Consider the following 16869-nt stretch of genomic DNA (forward strand, 5'->3'; position numbering starts at 1 on the left):
ACAGTCTACACCATCTAATTAATACAAAGATAATCCCAGTAACAGTAACAGTAACAGCTAAAATCTGTTATGCAGGGAAAACATCCTGCTAACTACCCCTTTTTTCTATGGTGTTATGCTCCCCCTTCTGCTGTTTCTCTAGGTCCCACAGTTGTGCTTTCTCTCCAGGGGCCTTGCAGAGTCAACAATGTCTGGAGGAATCTGCTGGAAGGAGTGTGATGTTTATGATGAGAGTTTTGGACTTCTCCTTGCTGGAAGGAGGATAATAGCGATGACTCCTTCCTCTTCTCTTCAGGATCTGCTTGGGGCCTTTTTTATGTTTTCTAGCATGCTTTGTGCCATGCTTTTTCCATGCTGGTCAGCAACTCTGCATCACACATGACTTGACTGGATATTGTACACTTTACACATGATAGATACTTGTTCTTTGTTCCTTCTGTTGGTCCTAAAATTGATTTTGCCAAGCTCCTGAGTTTACATTAGTGTCAGTACCAGTGAGTTGCTGGGAGCCCTGGGGCCTCAGCTATCATCCTGTGCCCAAACATGGCATCAGTGTTGTCACCCCTGGCCCATACTCCTAGAAGAAACAGAAATAGGTCATTCTGCTCAGCATAATTGCTGTTATTCCTTTAAATCTCAAAATTATTAAGAATAGGCATAATGCCTATAACACACAGTTATGCAAGGTGAAATGTAACTAAGAGACATTAAAGTCATAGCCAACTGTTCAATAGACAATTGCTGTTGCAGCCAGACAAGCTAAAACAAGGTTCTTAGCAAACTGGAACCAGTCCAATATAAGCATGAGAAGTCCTGGGGCCTACGTGAGCGTGTGGCCTGGCCTGTCATGGTATTAGTCATAACCAATCTACCTTTGAACTAACATCCATGAAATAACTAGTAAAGCAGTCCATTGGCTGGCTCAATGCAGATTAAAAGAATGTTTCACCCAGCTTCACCCAGCCCTGGAACCCAGAACTCCATACTGTGTTTAATGGTTTTGTGGCTGCTCTTGTATCAAAAGGTACATAAATTAGCTGGATTAAATCCTCTATTTTGTGACAATGTAGAACTTCACAAATGTGAAGTATTACTTAACACTTACCATCAAGTTATCTTTTGATGGAAATTGATATTTTTATTAACTGAAAGTGAACACAGAGTATGACTCACAATGAGAAAGAACAGAAGTTAAAGTAAGTTCCCCATCCTTGCAGACATTCTTCCTCCTAGTCTAGCCATCTTCCAGTGGTTTCTGAGATAGAACCACTCTGTAGAGTGCCTTCTGTCTGCCAAACCAAGTCTTTCTAGCCATCACATCTGAGGTTCTGCAGAGGTTTTTGTTTGTTTGTTTGTTTTGTTTTTTCTTGGAAAGTAGTATTTGCCATTCCTTCCAGAAATATAAACCTAATCCAGCCTAGCAGCCGGGAGGTAGCTAACATATTGCCTTCACCTCTGTCCAGGACAAAATTAATTTAGTACTCTGAGGAAACTATAATACCCAGTAATCTGCAAACAAGTAAACAAATCACCAGGCATTGTCATAGCAGTGTATAGTTTAGGAATAGAAACTTAAATAGTTTATGTTGCCTAAACCTTAGCTGAATAAGATCAAAGACTATAACAAAGACCTTGAACCTTTCATACCTTTGAGAACATAGAAAGCAGGCTGGGCCTATTGTCATTTTAACTCTAAGCACTTTAAGGCCCGTATGGAACTTACTTGGCCTAATTTCTTTACTAAATGGGAATTGTCATCTCTAGAGCAAATTCTACCCATTCATTGCTGGGGGTAGGGAGACAATTACAGTCAGAGACAATTACAACCACAGATGTCTCATGTAGGGCTGCGTTATTGTTTTGAATAATTTGCAGTGCTAACGTTTTAAGATGCTTTTCTCTTTAATATTTGTATAAATAATCTCAGGAGCAGAATTTAGGTTTATTGAATGTCCAGTTGATTAAGAAAGAAAAAAAAAAAAAAAGTTGAGGTTAAAGCTTGTTGCAGCAAAGTTCACATACTGGACTAGTTCTCAACAGTGAACCAGCTGTGAACAGGCCAGACTTTAACGGTGTGATTTGCTCCAATGTGATGCAGAGTGATCATCCAAGGCATACTTTTTCTCAGTTGGAGAATAACCTTCTCAGAAAGCTTGTAAGATAAATAGCACTGGTTGATGGAGTTTTGAGTAGAAGGATTGGAATTCAGATGTTGATGTTGTGAGACATCTCTTTTATATGATTTGTCTTTTGCATCCTCAGAGTATACAAGTAGATGATATGAGAAACTGTAAAGATCATTAGCATGTCCCTGTACCATGGCAAGATGGATTTGAATGTGCTAGCAATTACCAACACAGAGCTCTCTTCCTTTAATCCAGTAGATAAAGCGAAGTCCCCTGGGGTTGATCCCAAGCAGCTGGCTGCAGAGCTACAAAAGGTTTCCCTACAGCAGGCACCTCTGGTTGCTTCCTCGGGAGTGGAAAAGGCATCACATGTTCATTCTGGAACCACTTCTGCCACCTCCAGCGCTATTCCCAGCCCTGGTCAGCCTGGTTCTCCCTCAGTCAGCAAAAAGCGACATGGCAGCAAGGTACGAAACTTGCTAGTTATGCAGCAATAGCATTTTGAAGACAATAAGAAGCTGCCTGTTTATTTTCTTCTATGTAACAAAAACACATACTGATGAATCCATTTCCATGATAGTGATGGTTATTACTTTGAAGACATAGAATCTGGAAACAAGGGAAGGAGATTAAGTCATTTACCCAAGGTCATACAAGACCAGACCCTCTCTGAAAACAGATTCCTTGAACAATATTATTGTTTTAAATCAAAATAATTGTTCTTTTTATTATTTGTTTTTGTATCTTTTTAACTGCATCCTACATAATGGTGAGGTACTAGTTTCACAGAACAAGCTGGTATTACTAAGACTGCAATTTCCCACTCAGTACTAAGTTACTGTTGAAGTTTTACAAGCTGTGAATATTCACAGCAATATTAAGCATTGATCTGAAGGCCAGGGGAAGACTGAAAAAAAAAAATCACTGTCAAAATGTATTTTGTCACCAGATAATTCCTGTGAACTTGTTAAGCATAATATTTGATTTTCTTTGCCACATCCTGTCCATTTCTCAGCTGAACTTGAACTTCCTTCTACCTGTGCTCCCACCTGCACACCTGGAGAGGGCAGAGTGGGAATTTAGTGGCATTTTGCACAGTCAAAACAGGAAACTAGGTCCTAAAGTCATCTATTACATTTTTAATTATTTGGTCAAAAAAGCCAGAAGCAAAAATCAATCTTGTGAAGGCTGCATTTGCTTAAGAAATTTTGAAGATAGCTAAAGCTGATGGCTGTCCTGGATACTCAGCTTCTCACTGTTTTACCATTGGAAGCAAAGCTTCACGTTGCAAAACAACACCTTTCTAGATATTTATTTCTCTGTATCTTCATTATTTATCTTCTTATGACTGTCAAGATTTTACAAGAGAGCCATTCCTATAGGGTTACTACTGAAGTGTTGATTTCATATTTTTGTGCCGCTGAAGCTGTGACTGTGATTTGAACTACAAACGTGTTAGGTACCATACGAATGAAAAGCAGCAAATGGTGCCTGCTCATATCAGATAGCTCTTCAATATGCTCGCTTTACTTTCATGTGAGGGGAGAACACAAAAATCTCTCATCCAGCAAGTTAACAAAAATTGTAAATATATTGATCAGTTTTAATCACATAGTAATTCTGACTGTTCAAAATTCCCATAGATTTTTATGAACTAACTCAGGTCTACAATCCACATGTTAAATCTATGTTTTAAGTTTTAGTACATCTAACTTAAGGGATCTGTCAGAATTACATGATCATAATGTTAATCGTTGTTTCATCACTCCTTACGCTAGATACTGTAAACATCTATGTATGAACTCGTTTGCCATCTGCTTTATGTTTACCAGTGAGAAAAATACAGTTTGAAGTACAATCCATGGGACTGAATGAATCCTACCTTTGAAGTTCATGCAATGCATGAAAAGGAAAGTGCGGGGCTTTTAGTGCAGATGTCACCATCCACACTGAAAGACCTTTCATTCGATTGATAAGTCACACGTCAAAATTCACTGAGTAGTGAATAGTGTGTGGAGATACATAAGTCACTGATACATAGTGTATCCTGGAGAGGTCCCTCTCTGTGTCTACATGAGAGGACTAAATTCCCAGCTTTGGCACTGAAGCTGATCACCTGAAGTTAGATGCATAAATTTCATTTCCTTCTTCACAAGGGATTTAACAGTCTTTTTATGAAAATTCAGCTGGATGCTTGAAAAGGTTAAAGAAAAAAAACAAATTAAAGCTTTTATGTAAGGGATGCAAAAGTCAAAACTAATCAGGTAACTATTTGAAGCATTCTTTGCTTATTTCTGAAAATCATGTTGAGAGGCGTTCCTTTCATAACAACCATAGCTCTTTTTGACTTGTACAGTTTTTGTTCATTGACTGCAGGCCAAGTTCATAACAATGTTGCACTTTCTTAGAAGAGAAATCTACTTCTCATCATTCTCTGCCTCGGGCTGAAAGCATTTCCAGGTACACTGCAGCACTGATTCTTCACTTTAGCCAGTTTCATGACAGACAATATTCAAACTGCCTGTAATTTGCTTTTGCTACAGCTCTTACTTTTAGCAAGTAAAATCTTCTTTTATATTTGCAAAACACAAAAAGATCTACAAAAATCTTTTGGTATAGAATATACATTCCAGAAATGTTGTAGGATTCTCTTTGATATTCTGCAATGCATATCTCATATTTAATGCTTTTCCCCATTACTATAGAGAGTGATAACACCTAATATCACAGCCTGGCATTTACATGAGTTTCACATCGTGGTAATGACAACTTTCTCCATCAGGTGTAATAGCATTACAAAGTATGGGCTCTTACACAGAGTATGAGTGTGTGTGGGGAGTATCAGAAGAAATTAGAAATAAATTAGATTATCCATTAGAAAAGAGATTTAACCTTTGGGAGCCTTGAACAGAGTATATCCTGTGCATACCTGTCTCTTTTATTATGTAAATGCAAGATCATTCTGTGGTACAGATTACATCCAGGGTATATATGTCCTATAGAAAAATGTAATTGTCTTTATGTCTTGAAGAATGGATTGTTTTCTTAAATCCTCAGATCCCTTAGCTCCTAGAGAAGCCAGCAGTGAAATACTTTTCCTTTTCAAATTAATCCTCACTGAGGTGCTGATAAAGAAATATATTATTTGCATCTCTGCCTTTAAATCCAGATCCAACTTCAAAGCTGGCCCTTCTCAGAGCTGGGGGCTGGACCAGATGACTTCCAGACATCTCTTTAAGCCTAAATTATTCATGAAATAATAAAATAAATTCTTTCTATGAAATATTTGGGTAGTTCTTCACAGTGAGTTTTAAATCAGCTGATGTCAGAGAGAAAACAAAATATTTAATATGCCTTGTAAATGAAGACAGCCTTGTAAATGAATACAAGCTGAAAATATATAATAATATAATAACAACAAATAATGAAAAGTCACTTCAAGAACAAATGACTTTTTACATGGGCAGATATTGACAGGACAAGGGGTAATAGTTTTAAACTAAAGAAGGGGAGATTTATATTGGAGATTAGGAGGAAATACTTCCCTCAAAGGGTGGTGAGGCACTGGCACAGGTTGCCACATAAGCTGTGGATGCCCCAGCCCTTGAAGTGTTCAAGGCCAGGTTAGACAGCTTTAGGCAGCTTGGTCTGGTGGGACATGTCTGCCCATGGCAGGGGTGTTGGAACTAGATGATCTGTAAGGTCATCTTCTAACCCAAACCATTCTGTGATTCTATGAATACAGAGATTTAATGATGATATAGAACTGGAGGGAGTTAAAAATGTACATTTATTTTTACAGACATGCAAGTGACAGACAGCAAAGTAACTAAACAGTTAAAGGCAACTCATTTTAACAGCCTTTGGAAGTCCCAACACAAATTCAACATGCCCTTTCCCTTTTCTCTGAACTGCTTCTACAACATCACTTCTAATACACTCTGTATTATAAACAATCAGTATGAAACAAATAATTATTTTTGCTATTCAGATTTCTGAAAAATTGAGCATTTAGAATATTCTGCAAAAATTTTGTAGCTGCAGCACAGCTCACTCCAAGTTAGTTTGTAGCATTGTCTGTATTGTTGGTACTAGTATAAGAGCTGAACTATTCTAGTATAATAACATCTATTTGTAGAGGTAAATATGAGAAATGTAAACCATTTAAGCCTGACCTTGAAAGTTGGCATGATGGTCAGATAGGTCCCTGCCTTTGGCATAAGGAGTGAAACTCCCTGTTTGAGACCTTTTATTGGGCAGCTCAGACTGATTCACTCTGAGGAAACATTCTGACTTCAGTGATTTCCAGATGAAAACTAGGTGGATTTGGATCGCTTTCTTTTGCATTATTGTGTGGCTGGGATTTTTCTCGTTATGTCTTGTCCTCAGGTCTGAGTTACTGGGGAGATGTTTCTTCACAGCTAATTTGAAAAGGGCAGTGAACCACCTAAACTTCAACATGCTCTTGTCCAGGACTTGTAGTCTCCGTGTTGTCCTTATTCAAAAACCATTCATATCCAACACTCTGAGAAAATCTGTAAGGAAAATAAAAGTGTGTGGCAATATTGCAATATAAAAAAAAAAAAAAAAAAAAAAAAAAAGTTATTTTTGAGAATCTATTATTTCCAATATGCATATTTATATATAAGTGACTGTGTGCCTATGTATTTATTTGTTTATGTATTTTAATCTGGCAGCCCACTGAAGGTACAAAGTCTGCTTCCCATCCAATTACTGGAGAAATTCAGGTAAATATATAATTCTTAATGTGTAAATTGTTGTTTCAAGTAGCTGATTTTCCCTGTTGAATAAGCATGCTGAAAGCAATCTCTATTAAGTGGTTTATTATTGATTTTCTACCCCTTGAAATGTAACTCGATGAAATAACATGAGGTGTAAGTCAGGATAGGTTTTCAGTTTCCTCTTTAAAGTTGGCTAGTGAAATACAAACAAGTACAAAAAAATGCTACTCTTCCTGAAAGTGATAAAAATATAGTGAAAATTGTTCTAATATTTAACCTTTGTGCAGTTATTTTGGCTTACTTCTTCAATTCCCAGACTCTACTGCATACTGTATTGATATTCAGCTAGAGTCCTTCTGAACTCTACTTACATCAAAGACTATAAGGGGTTTCTCATGGTGCACTGTATACATTTCTATGCAATGCCAAATTAGTGATTATATTTTAAGTAAACTGATTTTACTCTAGTTTTTTAAAGCAGTGGAACTGGGAGAAGCAGAACAAATGAAGACTAATTTTCTATAGTTTTCTGTCTTGTTTCCTGTATTTGTCTCTCTCTCTCCTATGTAGATATGGTCTTTCCATAGTACTATAACATCCATAATCCCATAATTTGTTAGGTACCATAACACTTGTGACACTAAGGGTGTAGTGATGGGTCTTGGTAGGTCAGGGTGATGGATTCATTTGATGATCTAGAAGGTCTTTTCCAACCTAGATGATTCTATGATTCTATTTTCTATAACACACTTCCTGGGCTTGGGCTCTGGGTAGTCAGTATGTATGTAATTTCTACTGGATAAACAGTATATTATTCAGCAGAATATCAAGTGTTCATATTTTTACTGAATGGAATAGATCAATTTGTCTGTGTCCTTTGTTTTAAACAATACTGGCAGACTGTGAAAGAAAAAATGATTTCAACATCCAACATAATGATCTAGCATCTCCTTCCAGTCGGTAGAGAGAGACAGAATATTCCACGTTTTTATTTCCAGTCAAAACTAAGGGTGTAATACTCACTTCAGGCAAAGGATTTTGGAGAGAAGTCAAATCATTTAGAAAGTAAAAATAAAAATAATCTTGCTGTGTTTAAATGCCTTCTCTAGCTTCAAATCAACTATGACAAACACCTTGGCAACCTTATCATCCACATCCTTCAGGCAAGAAACCTTGCTCCCAGAGACAATAATGGCTATTCTGACCCCTTTGTTAAAGTTTATCTTCTTCCAGGGAGAGGGTAAGTGCAGGAGAAATTTTAACCTGAAATTTCTTTCTTTAAATTTTTGCTTGTTGCTTGTCATTAATGAAAAGAACCAAGAGTTTAATGCTCTAGAAAGCATAGGTACAACACCAGGAAAAATGGTGAATTTTTAGTGGAGAGTCTGACTCTATTCCCAGGTGAATGTTTATACTTTGCTATTGACTTCAGGGGCTTCATGATCATTTCTGTAGATGTCATCTATTCTTTTTCCCATCTTTCCATTTAAAAATTGTAGTACATGGAAAATTGTGTATTAAGAGAATAACAGTATGCTGAAAGGCAATAAACATATGGACTTCAAAGTTCTCCCTAGAAATCTGTCTCTAACTTGTATTGAAGTGCATGAATTTGGGTGTAATGAATTGTCCTGTAATTCTGTAATACAAAAATCTACATGCTAAGGTACAGTTTTGCAAACATGCACAATCACAGTAGCTGAGATTAATTTGAGATTGCAGTATAATATTAAAGGTGATATATATGAGACAGAAAGCAGTCATTCCATGTGTGTTATTTATTTATGTATTTATTAAGAGCTAACATATAGTTTTAGAAATTCTAGTAATTTTATATTTAAAGACTACAAATTAGTGATCACGTTGTCATAGACCATTGCTTTCTTAAACTCTGTAATGACTGTAATGACAAATAGCTAATTACTATTTAAAAATATTTTTTTCTGTATTAGCAATATTATAACTCCTTTTGTGCCATAATTTTGCAGAATTTCACACATATATGTAAGCAGCTATAAAATACTGCTGACTTAACTGACAGTAGATTTATCTAAAGTTAAGCTGATTTCCTTAAACTAAACTAAGGCCTTAATTTGCAAATTCCTGCAAACTTCTCAATTCGTGTAGTCACACTTATCCTAAAAGACTCCTAGGTTGGGACCACATAACTAAAAATCTGTATTTCTGATCTATTCAAAGTAACAGGAAAGTGCATGCTCAAGTCACAGTTTAGCATTTGGCATATGGGAAAGCACAGCTAAAAGCACACAAATGGTGAAATTAAAGCACACAAATGGTGAAATTAAAGCATTTAGTAGCTTGCTGATTCCAGCTATACAGTATTCAATATTATTCAGTGGCACTGGGCCCAAAACTATTACTGAATATAATGGGAACAGGTACTAAATCTTTTATTTATTTATTTATTTATTTAATGCACCTAAGAGTCTCATCAAATACTTGTCAAATCAATCTTACTGAGAATTTTGCAGATAGAAGTAAGGCTTTGAACTACAGAGTTGTTCAACCTGCAGAATTCTAAGTCAGATCAAAATATAGATTCAAAGTTGGGGCCAAGTTATGAAGAATTTGGATTTTAGTTTTAGTTGGGTTTAAGATATGGCAATTTTACTGTTTTATGTGTAGGTTGGGGCTTTTGGGAGTAATGAAAATGAAGAGCTTCTCAAAAGTGCAAAACTTGTATCTGAAAGCAGAGGCTTGAACTGTTCATAAGTATCTTTTATCTGTAGTTCAATCCATACATGACTGCTTATTCCTTGTAATGCCTCTGTTTCCTTTGATTCTGATACTAGAAACTACCATTATTTATGTCTTCTTTCATCTCTGTCTCTTCCCATTTTCTCTCATGCTGCTTCCTCTGTGTTCCTAACCATGTTTAATGCTGGGTATGCAGACAAGTCATGGTTGTCCAAAATGCAAGGTAGAGTGTACTGTCTTTCAATTTTATTCTTTCATTTTTGTATGCAAGCATGATCAGTTTGTGCATTGAAATACGTATTTCTCTTAAGTCGTGATGACACAATTGCTGCATGGGTTTGCTGTTCATTCTCTCATGAACCTGATTTCCAGGTCAGAAGGAATTGGAAACAAGTATTTAATATGCCTTGATGCAGTAATATCTTAGGCCCAAACTCTGATGACACATGAAATTTCCTTTGATATCTGGAAGAGTTTAATTTAGTCACAGATATCTAAAAATTCATTCTCATTCACTGAAAGTTGGAAAACAATGCACAGTGAACTTGTCTTAAAATGCCAACAGGAACAGCATTGCTTGGAAGTGAGGTGGAATATTTTTCTCTCTGTGCTTTGCACAGTGTGTAGACTTTAATGCCAAGTATCAATCTAGATAATCACCCAGATGACTTTAAAGCTGTTTGAACACATAAATGGCTATTCCGTTTAATTGAATTTTTAGTAACTGGAATTACTAGTGCTTTGTTTGTCCTGGATTTGGAAACATAAGGCAAAATTCCGTTCTCAAGATACACTAGTATCAACCAAGGATAAATACACAATAATAGAAATTCAGCTTTCACTCTGCATTTGCTTAAAAGTAGAAAGCTGACCAAACAAGTCAACAGATGGCTTTTTAATAAACAGATCTGCTCTATCTTCAGCCTGGTCTTCATTAGCAGAATTATTAAATGAATGTGTTTAAATGCCACATTTTACTTTCAGTTATTCTATTAAACTTTTTTTTTTTTTTCATTGCACTTTCTGTTGTATTATGTATTGATAATCTGTAACCAGGGAAGCATAGAGAAAAGATAAAGGAAAGAGTAGTACAGTTTATATCTTTTTACACAGCATACTCTATGACAATTTCAAGTGCAAATTATTTCATACTAGGTATGATTAGCTTTAATGAATGTTTTATTAAAGCATTACCATCTGTTAATTGCAGTTGTTGGGGGGAAGGTGTATAAGTAAGATGAACTTAATTCATTTGTCAGATCCTTCCTTTCAGACATCTAAAGACCTTCAGCTTAGTCTGGAGGTGTGCCTCCTTATGTGTGATAAAGGTCTGCTTCCCTCTACAATGGATCCACACCATAGGCTACATGAATGTGGGCTAATTCCCCCCTAGCCAATTTTGATCCAGATACTTCACTGGAAATACTCCAGAGTTATGCTTTTAACAACACATTTAATTCTCTCCTCTGCCAACTCTACTATTCAACACTACCTGAATAGTGTTCTCACGTATTTTCAGCAAGAATCAGAAGCTATAAAAAGGTAGTGAAGTCGTAATATTGCAAAATAAAATCCAGGACTAAGAGATGGATATCATGGATTCACTTTCTTGGTTGATAGAACAAAGGGACCTTTCTTACTTCAAAAAGAAGTATAAGAGTTCTTTTAAATGAGTATTGATCTTACAACATATGGATCAAGCTCTATAGTACTATCCTAGCTTCATTACGGTAAGAAGTAAATGGATTACAGAAGACATTTAGATAAATTAATATTTCATTAATCAGAATAATTGTTTAAAGACTACCATGAGGTCAAAGAAAGAGATGCTGCTAGCCCAGTTCTCATTTGCCAGTCTAATTTCTCTCCATGGGTCAGTGAAATCTCATGATGATTTTGAGTGACAAGGATGCTTTTTTCAGATCAGAGAGCAGAGGAAAAAAAAATCTGCTGAAGAATTTAAAAGATCTAAGTGCAATACTGAATGGGATATGCTATCAAAATCTAGTTTCTAAAAAGATTCAGATTTTCCTTGCAAAAACTGCAAAGAAATAACTTTTTCTTCCATATGGTCTTGATCCCCCTAGATTTTCATTCATCTATCTCTTACTGATACTCAAGAAAAAAAAGAAACCTTTTTTCAAAAAGTGATTGTACACAGTGGCTGACACAACTAACTTTCTTATCGACAGCTGCTGCTTTCTTCTCATAAGCAGAGGCTGCCAGATACTTTGTTTCACAGATTCCAATGTCCTTCACATTTTTCAGTAAATTGGAAGACAGTGAATAGCATGTTTTGCAAAAAATAAAAAAATAATGAAACTATGTAGAATATCTATGAGCAAAACTTAGGAGCACAAATGGTTACAAGTAACTTTCATTAAAAGATATCAGTCAGAACCAACAACCTGAGTAAGAAAACTAAGTAAGAGGACTTATTTTCCTATCATTGCGAGCAAAAATATTTTATTACCTTGAGCTCATCTATGTTGTACCTTTTTCTGCAACTCCGATATGATATTATTGAAGAGACAGAACTTTTCCTTGTAATAAGTTTGTGAAAACGAAGTGGTGCTTGCTAGGCATTGCAAATTACTCTCTTTAAAAAGAAAAGAAAGAACAAAATGCATATCAGTACCCATTTTTTATGTAAAAATTGATATTTTTATAAGATATATACATTTTAAGTGAGTTACTGAAAGTAAAATTAATACTGGAAATAATGATTTTTTAAATAAAAATTCAAAAGAAACAGAAATGTGCTTAGGTTTAAAGAAAATTTCATTGAGCAGTAGGTTTCAGGACGGAAATGTCAGTAAGGTTTATTACTGTTCATACTTAATAATATCTAAATTTATCAAGAGGCCTCCTTGTTATGTTTACTCAGAATCTGTTCAGTGTAGTCCCAGAAGCAGAGTAGTATGGTCTGTTCCTATACTGCATCTCCACTACTACAGTATCAATGTACGTGACATTTGATGACATACCAGTTTTAAGAAACTGATGCTATGTCCCCTTCAGGACTCTGGCTCTTGTGTTCTAGTTGTAGTGGCTCAGTAATCTACTGATGCTGGTTGTTTTCCATGTACACTTGCCTGGTACTCAGCTCAATTACTTAGTGAGATTTAAGATAAACACCAGATCCATTGTGCCTTGTCTCCTTTAGAACACAGTAGCTTAATTGCATTAACAACAAAATATTTCCATATATTCTGTATAGTATATTTTCAGCACATGGGAACCAATATTTTCAATGGACAGTGGACAGTTAAAAAGTGAAAAAAGGCTATCAAAGAAAGTGATCAGATTTAAAATCTACTGAGAGCTGAAAAAGAAGGAATAGAGGAAATTTCTAATCCAGAACCTACTAATACAATCATTGATGTTGTGTTTTAATTTTTGCAGAATTATTTTGAAAAGCAGTATTATTACTTTTAGTGTCAAAACTTCAGGAAAGTTTAGTGTGTACAGCCACTAAGTCCAATAATTAGAGGTGAGCACTGCACAACAGTATTGAGTTTGTAGAATGAAACTGGTGGTGCTGAAGACCAAACATTGTTATATATGTGTCAATGAAACACAGGCATATTTCACATAACTTTAATTTGGACTCACACGAGCCTGGTACAATGCACAGTACATATTAGTGTCTGGCTGATTAAATGAGCCTCTGGAGGGCATCTTCTGTATTAATCTCATATGAAAGGAATGTAGTTCATTAACTCTGAGACTGTACCACAGTTTGAACCAAAACACGGTTCAATCTGAAGTCAGAAGTGGGACAATCAGGAGAAAAATCACACTACCAAATATTAATATAAAGGTATCATAAGGGAGTTTAACAGAGCAGATAAAGGTCTTTCTGTGCCATTTCTTCTCAGAAAGAGCAGTCAGGCATTGGAACGAGTTGCCCAGGGATGTGGTGGATGTTCAGGGATGTCCCTGGGGATGTTCAATGAAAGATTGGACTTGGTGTTTAGGGACATGGTTTAGTGGGTGACATTAGTGGTAGGGAGATGGTTGGACCATATGGTCTTGAAGGTCTTTTTCACCTTAATAATTCTATGAGTCTGTGATTTTGTCTTAGCGCTGGAGAAGGTCCTGGATCTAGTAGCAGATGTAATATGTATGACCTTACTGTATAGGACATTTGAACCCAAGTTAAATTTGCAGAGTGACAAAAATAAGTTCTTTGCCTTGTATCTTGCTGGATTTTCAAAATATTGAAAGTTTTTTATGTTCTCCTGCCAAGTTCTTTTGAGATATCCATTAAAATTTATGTTAAATTAAAATTGGAATGGAAGCAGATCAGACATCAAAGCTCATGGCACTAGATGAATCCATATGCTATTAAAGGTTTGTGTATTGCTTTCCCCATCCTCGGAAAATGCAAAGTACAATAGAAAGCCCTGCCAAGTCTTTTTTAAAAACAGATTATGCAGCCAATGTTTTATTCTTGGCTATTGATAAAAAAAAAAATAAAAAATCATGAGCTTGATGTACTTTTATGTTTGTTTCCAGTGCAGTTAGAGGCAGAGAACAGGATCAATAATAAATTATTGTTTCTATCATTAACAGGATATTATTTACCCCATGGTCATCCCTGAATGTTCTAGTGTGATGACAATCCAGTAATTAGAGACCATAACCTATAAATATAATGGATTTCTGGTACCTTAAAGTGATAATAGGAAGATGGTCTTAGAAAAGAAATCAATGCATTATCACTTTCATTTATAGTCAGAGCACAACACATACAATGAGAGAACAAAGCATATGTGCATTCGCTGACTGATGCTTTATGTAGACACAGTTGTAGGCAGCAATAGTCCACTGAAGAGTCAGATGTCAAGAAAATATACTAAGTGTAGCGAAACAAAAAGAAAGCAAACAAAGTAGGCTGTCATCCTCTTGTAACCCTCAATTGTTACAGAAATAAAGGATGTATTTTTTTTTCTCTGAGATTTCTTTTGTTTGTTTGTTTGTTTGTTTTGTTTGTTTGTTTGTTTTGGGGAGTGGGAGTTGTTTTGTATTAGAACTGAAAGAAACAAAAGATTGTTAATGTGATGTTTTCTTCCTTTGTTCAAATTCAGTGCTGAGTACAAGCGAAGAACTAAGTATGTGCAGAAAAGCTTGAATCCTGAGTGGAATCAGACGGTCATTTATAAAAATATCTCTGTGGAGCAGGTGCGTAAGTGGTAATACTATTCAGTGCAATTTGCTGCTATATTTATTTATGTGGTCTGCAGTGCTTATTGTGCAGTGGCACTGGCAACTTTGTGAACTCCTAAGAAATCTTGCCAAATTCAGGGGAAATTTGTAACTATGTCCTTGCCTCTTATAGAGATCACTATATCAATTCTCTTTTCTTGTTCTTTCTATTCATAAAAATGATCATTTGTGTGGATTACATTGATAAGCATGTTGTAAGTATGGATGTGTTATTTCTAAAAATGATTATGGAACACAGGGAGGGAATAAATCCAGACTGAAGCTGGTGTAGTAGATGCAGAAATCAGCATCACTCTTGATTCCAAAAACCATGCAAGTTCACAGAAAACACAGTTCTTAAAAATATTTTCTTGTTCAAAAATGTTTATGAAATGTAGAGATACATGTTTACATTTACCAATAATTTACAGCAATGGTTTTGAAATATCATAGAATCATAGAATATCCTGAGTTGGAAGGGACCCTTAAGGATCATCAAGTCCAACTCTTGACACCGCACAGGTCTACCCAAAAGTTCAGACCATGTGACTAAGTGCACAGTCCAATCTCTTCTTAAATTCAGACAGGCTCGGTGCAGTGACCACTATGAATCTGTTCAACAAAATTCAGAAGAGATTTAATTCCCTTGTTATAGAAAGATTTAAATTACATCTGGGGAAGAGTTCAGTGGAAGCCTTCTGTGTCTATTTCTTGGTTGTTTCATAACTCTAACTGATCCAAGGGGTTAACTGGGGGAGTATGTAGCAATCCACTCTTCTTTTTCTGCATCTTCCTTTTTAAAGAGACCTTTTACTGTTTGAAGAAGGCACAATGGACAAAATGATCAGCCTGTTTAAATTATGAAGCATATTTTTATAGAATACCATCTGTAGGCTCTCCCAAATCTTTCTGCCTTTCTTGGTGTTTTGTTCTTGATGCTTTCAGCTGTTTTTCAAGGCCATCTAATGTTTCAGTACTTCAGAAAAAAAGCTTACCAAGATCAAATTCTTTCATGAACCAATACTTTTATGTACTTCTTCAACACAACACAAAGAAATCAGTATTATCTTACTAACTTAAAGTTTGTTTATTCATTCTTCCTATGAATCTATGAACATAGATTAAAACATCGGATTTTGCATGGAGCAAAACCCCTCTCACAGAGGGACTTGCATGGTTGCTCATGCAACATATACATCTTGCTGTTAGAGGCATTACCTCAGATTTACTGTAGAGGCCCCTTGTTATCTATATCTAAGTATCTATATCATAGTGGTTTTGGTTTGCTGGGTTTTGCATGCTTTTTCTTGTAGACTTGCATAAATGGCAGTTCACTGACAGTGAAAGCCTAAGGAGTAAAGAAAAAAACTATGAGGTTTGTCTTGCTGCAGTATAAACCCTAGGTCTTCTGTGTTTGATAAGAATGTTTGGTAAGTCTTAGCAGTATTTCCAAACAACATGGTCTGAGCTTCCCATTTAAGAAAGACTCCTCAGTTTACTTAATTTGCTTTTTGGTTCTTCTGTGACATTTCCGGAGCTGTAATTAAGGGTGTTGGATGTTCAGTGGCTGTTTGGCAATTGGATAATCTTAGTTTACAATTTCTTGGACAAAGATCTATGTTAGAAAATCTCTTTATATCTTTGATGTCAGTCTTTTGACTATTGCTTGATGAAATTTGCTTTTAGGTTACATATGGAATTCTTTGAACTTTTGCTTTCTGTTTGCAGACCTCCTTTCCCTCTCATACTTTCATGCAATGCTTACAATTACAAATGCATGTTTCATCCTAGTACCACATATATTGTATATTTTGTCTTCTTCTCACACAGAAGTGTATGCAGGCATTTCCTTCTATGGCTTTTATCTAGTGGTAAGATACTGATGTCGGTGTTTCTCATATTGTGTAAAATTCAGTGCCTTGATTTACAGAATATACAGTAAAATACATTCGTAACTCACCAACTGATTCCACCATGAGGAGAAGTACCCTCTACAGTTTAAAGAACAATCCATATAACAGTACATTGTTTGCACTCATAGCCCTCATGCACAGAAATTTCACAATAGTTAG

The 16869-nt window shown here is 35.8% G+C and overlaps 1 protein-coding gene across 12 annotated transcripts in view; it reads left to right on the forward strand.

Annotated features, from left to right (window-relative positions):
* The window catches only part of PCLO (piccolo presynaptic cytomatrix protein), a 361590-nt gene that overhangs the window by 270006 nt on the left and 74715 nt on the right, over window positions 1-16869 (forward strand). For 6 of the 12 annotated variants that reach the window (XM_027460008.3, XM_072026854.1, XM_027459987.3 and 3 more), the window contains exons 13-17: window positions 2382-2593; window positions 6824-6874; window positions 7978-8108; window positions 9783-9809; window positions 14680-14773. In XM_027460008.3, the coding sequence (XP_027315809.1) occupies window positions 2382-2593; window positions 6824-6874; window positions 7978-8108; window positions 9783-9809; window positions 14680-14773 (515 nt within the window). Of the gene's footprint in view, window positions 1-168; window positions 1345-2381; window positions 2594-6823; window positions 6875-7977; window positions 8109-9782; window positions 9810-14679; window positions 14774-16869 lie in introns of those variants that run through there. The other 6 variants (XM_027459975.3, XM_027459977.3, XM_027460019.3 and 3 more) reach the window with 6 other exon arrangements.

Source organism: Anas platyrhynchos, chromosome 1 (genome assembly GCF_047663525.1).
Source record: "Anas platyrhynchos isolate ZD024472 breed Pekin duck chromosome 1, IASCAAS_PekinDuck_T2T, whole genome shotgun sequence".
NCBI classification, from domain to species: Eukaryota; Metazoa; Chordata; class Aves; order Anseriformes; family Anatidae; genus Anas; species Anas platyrhynchos.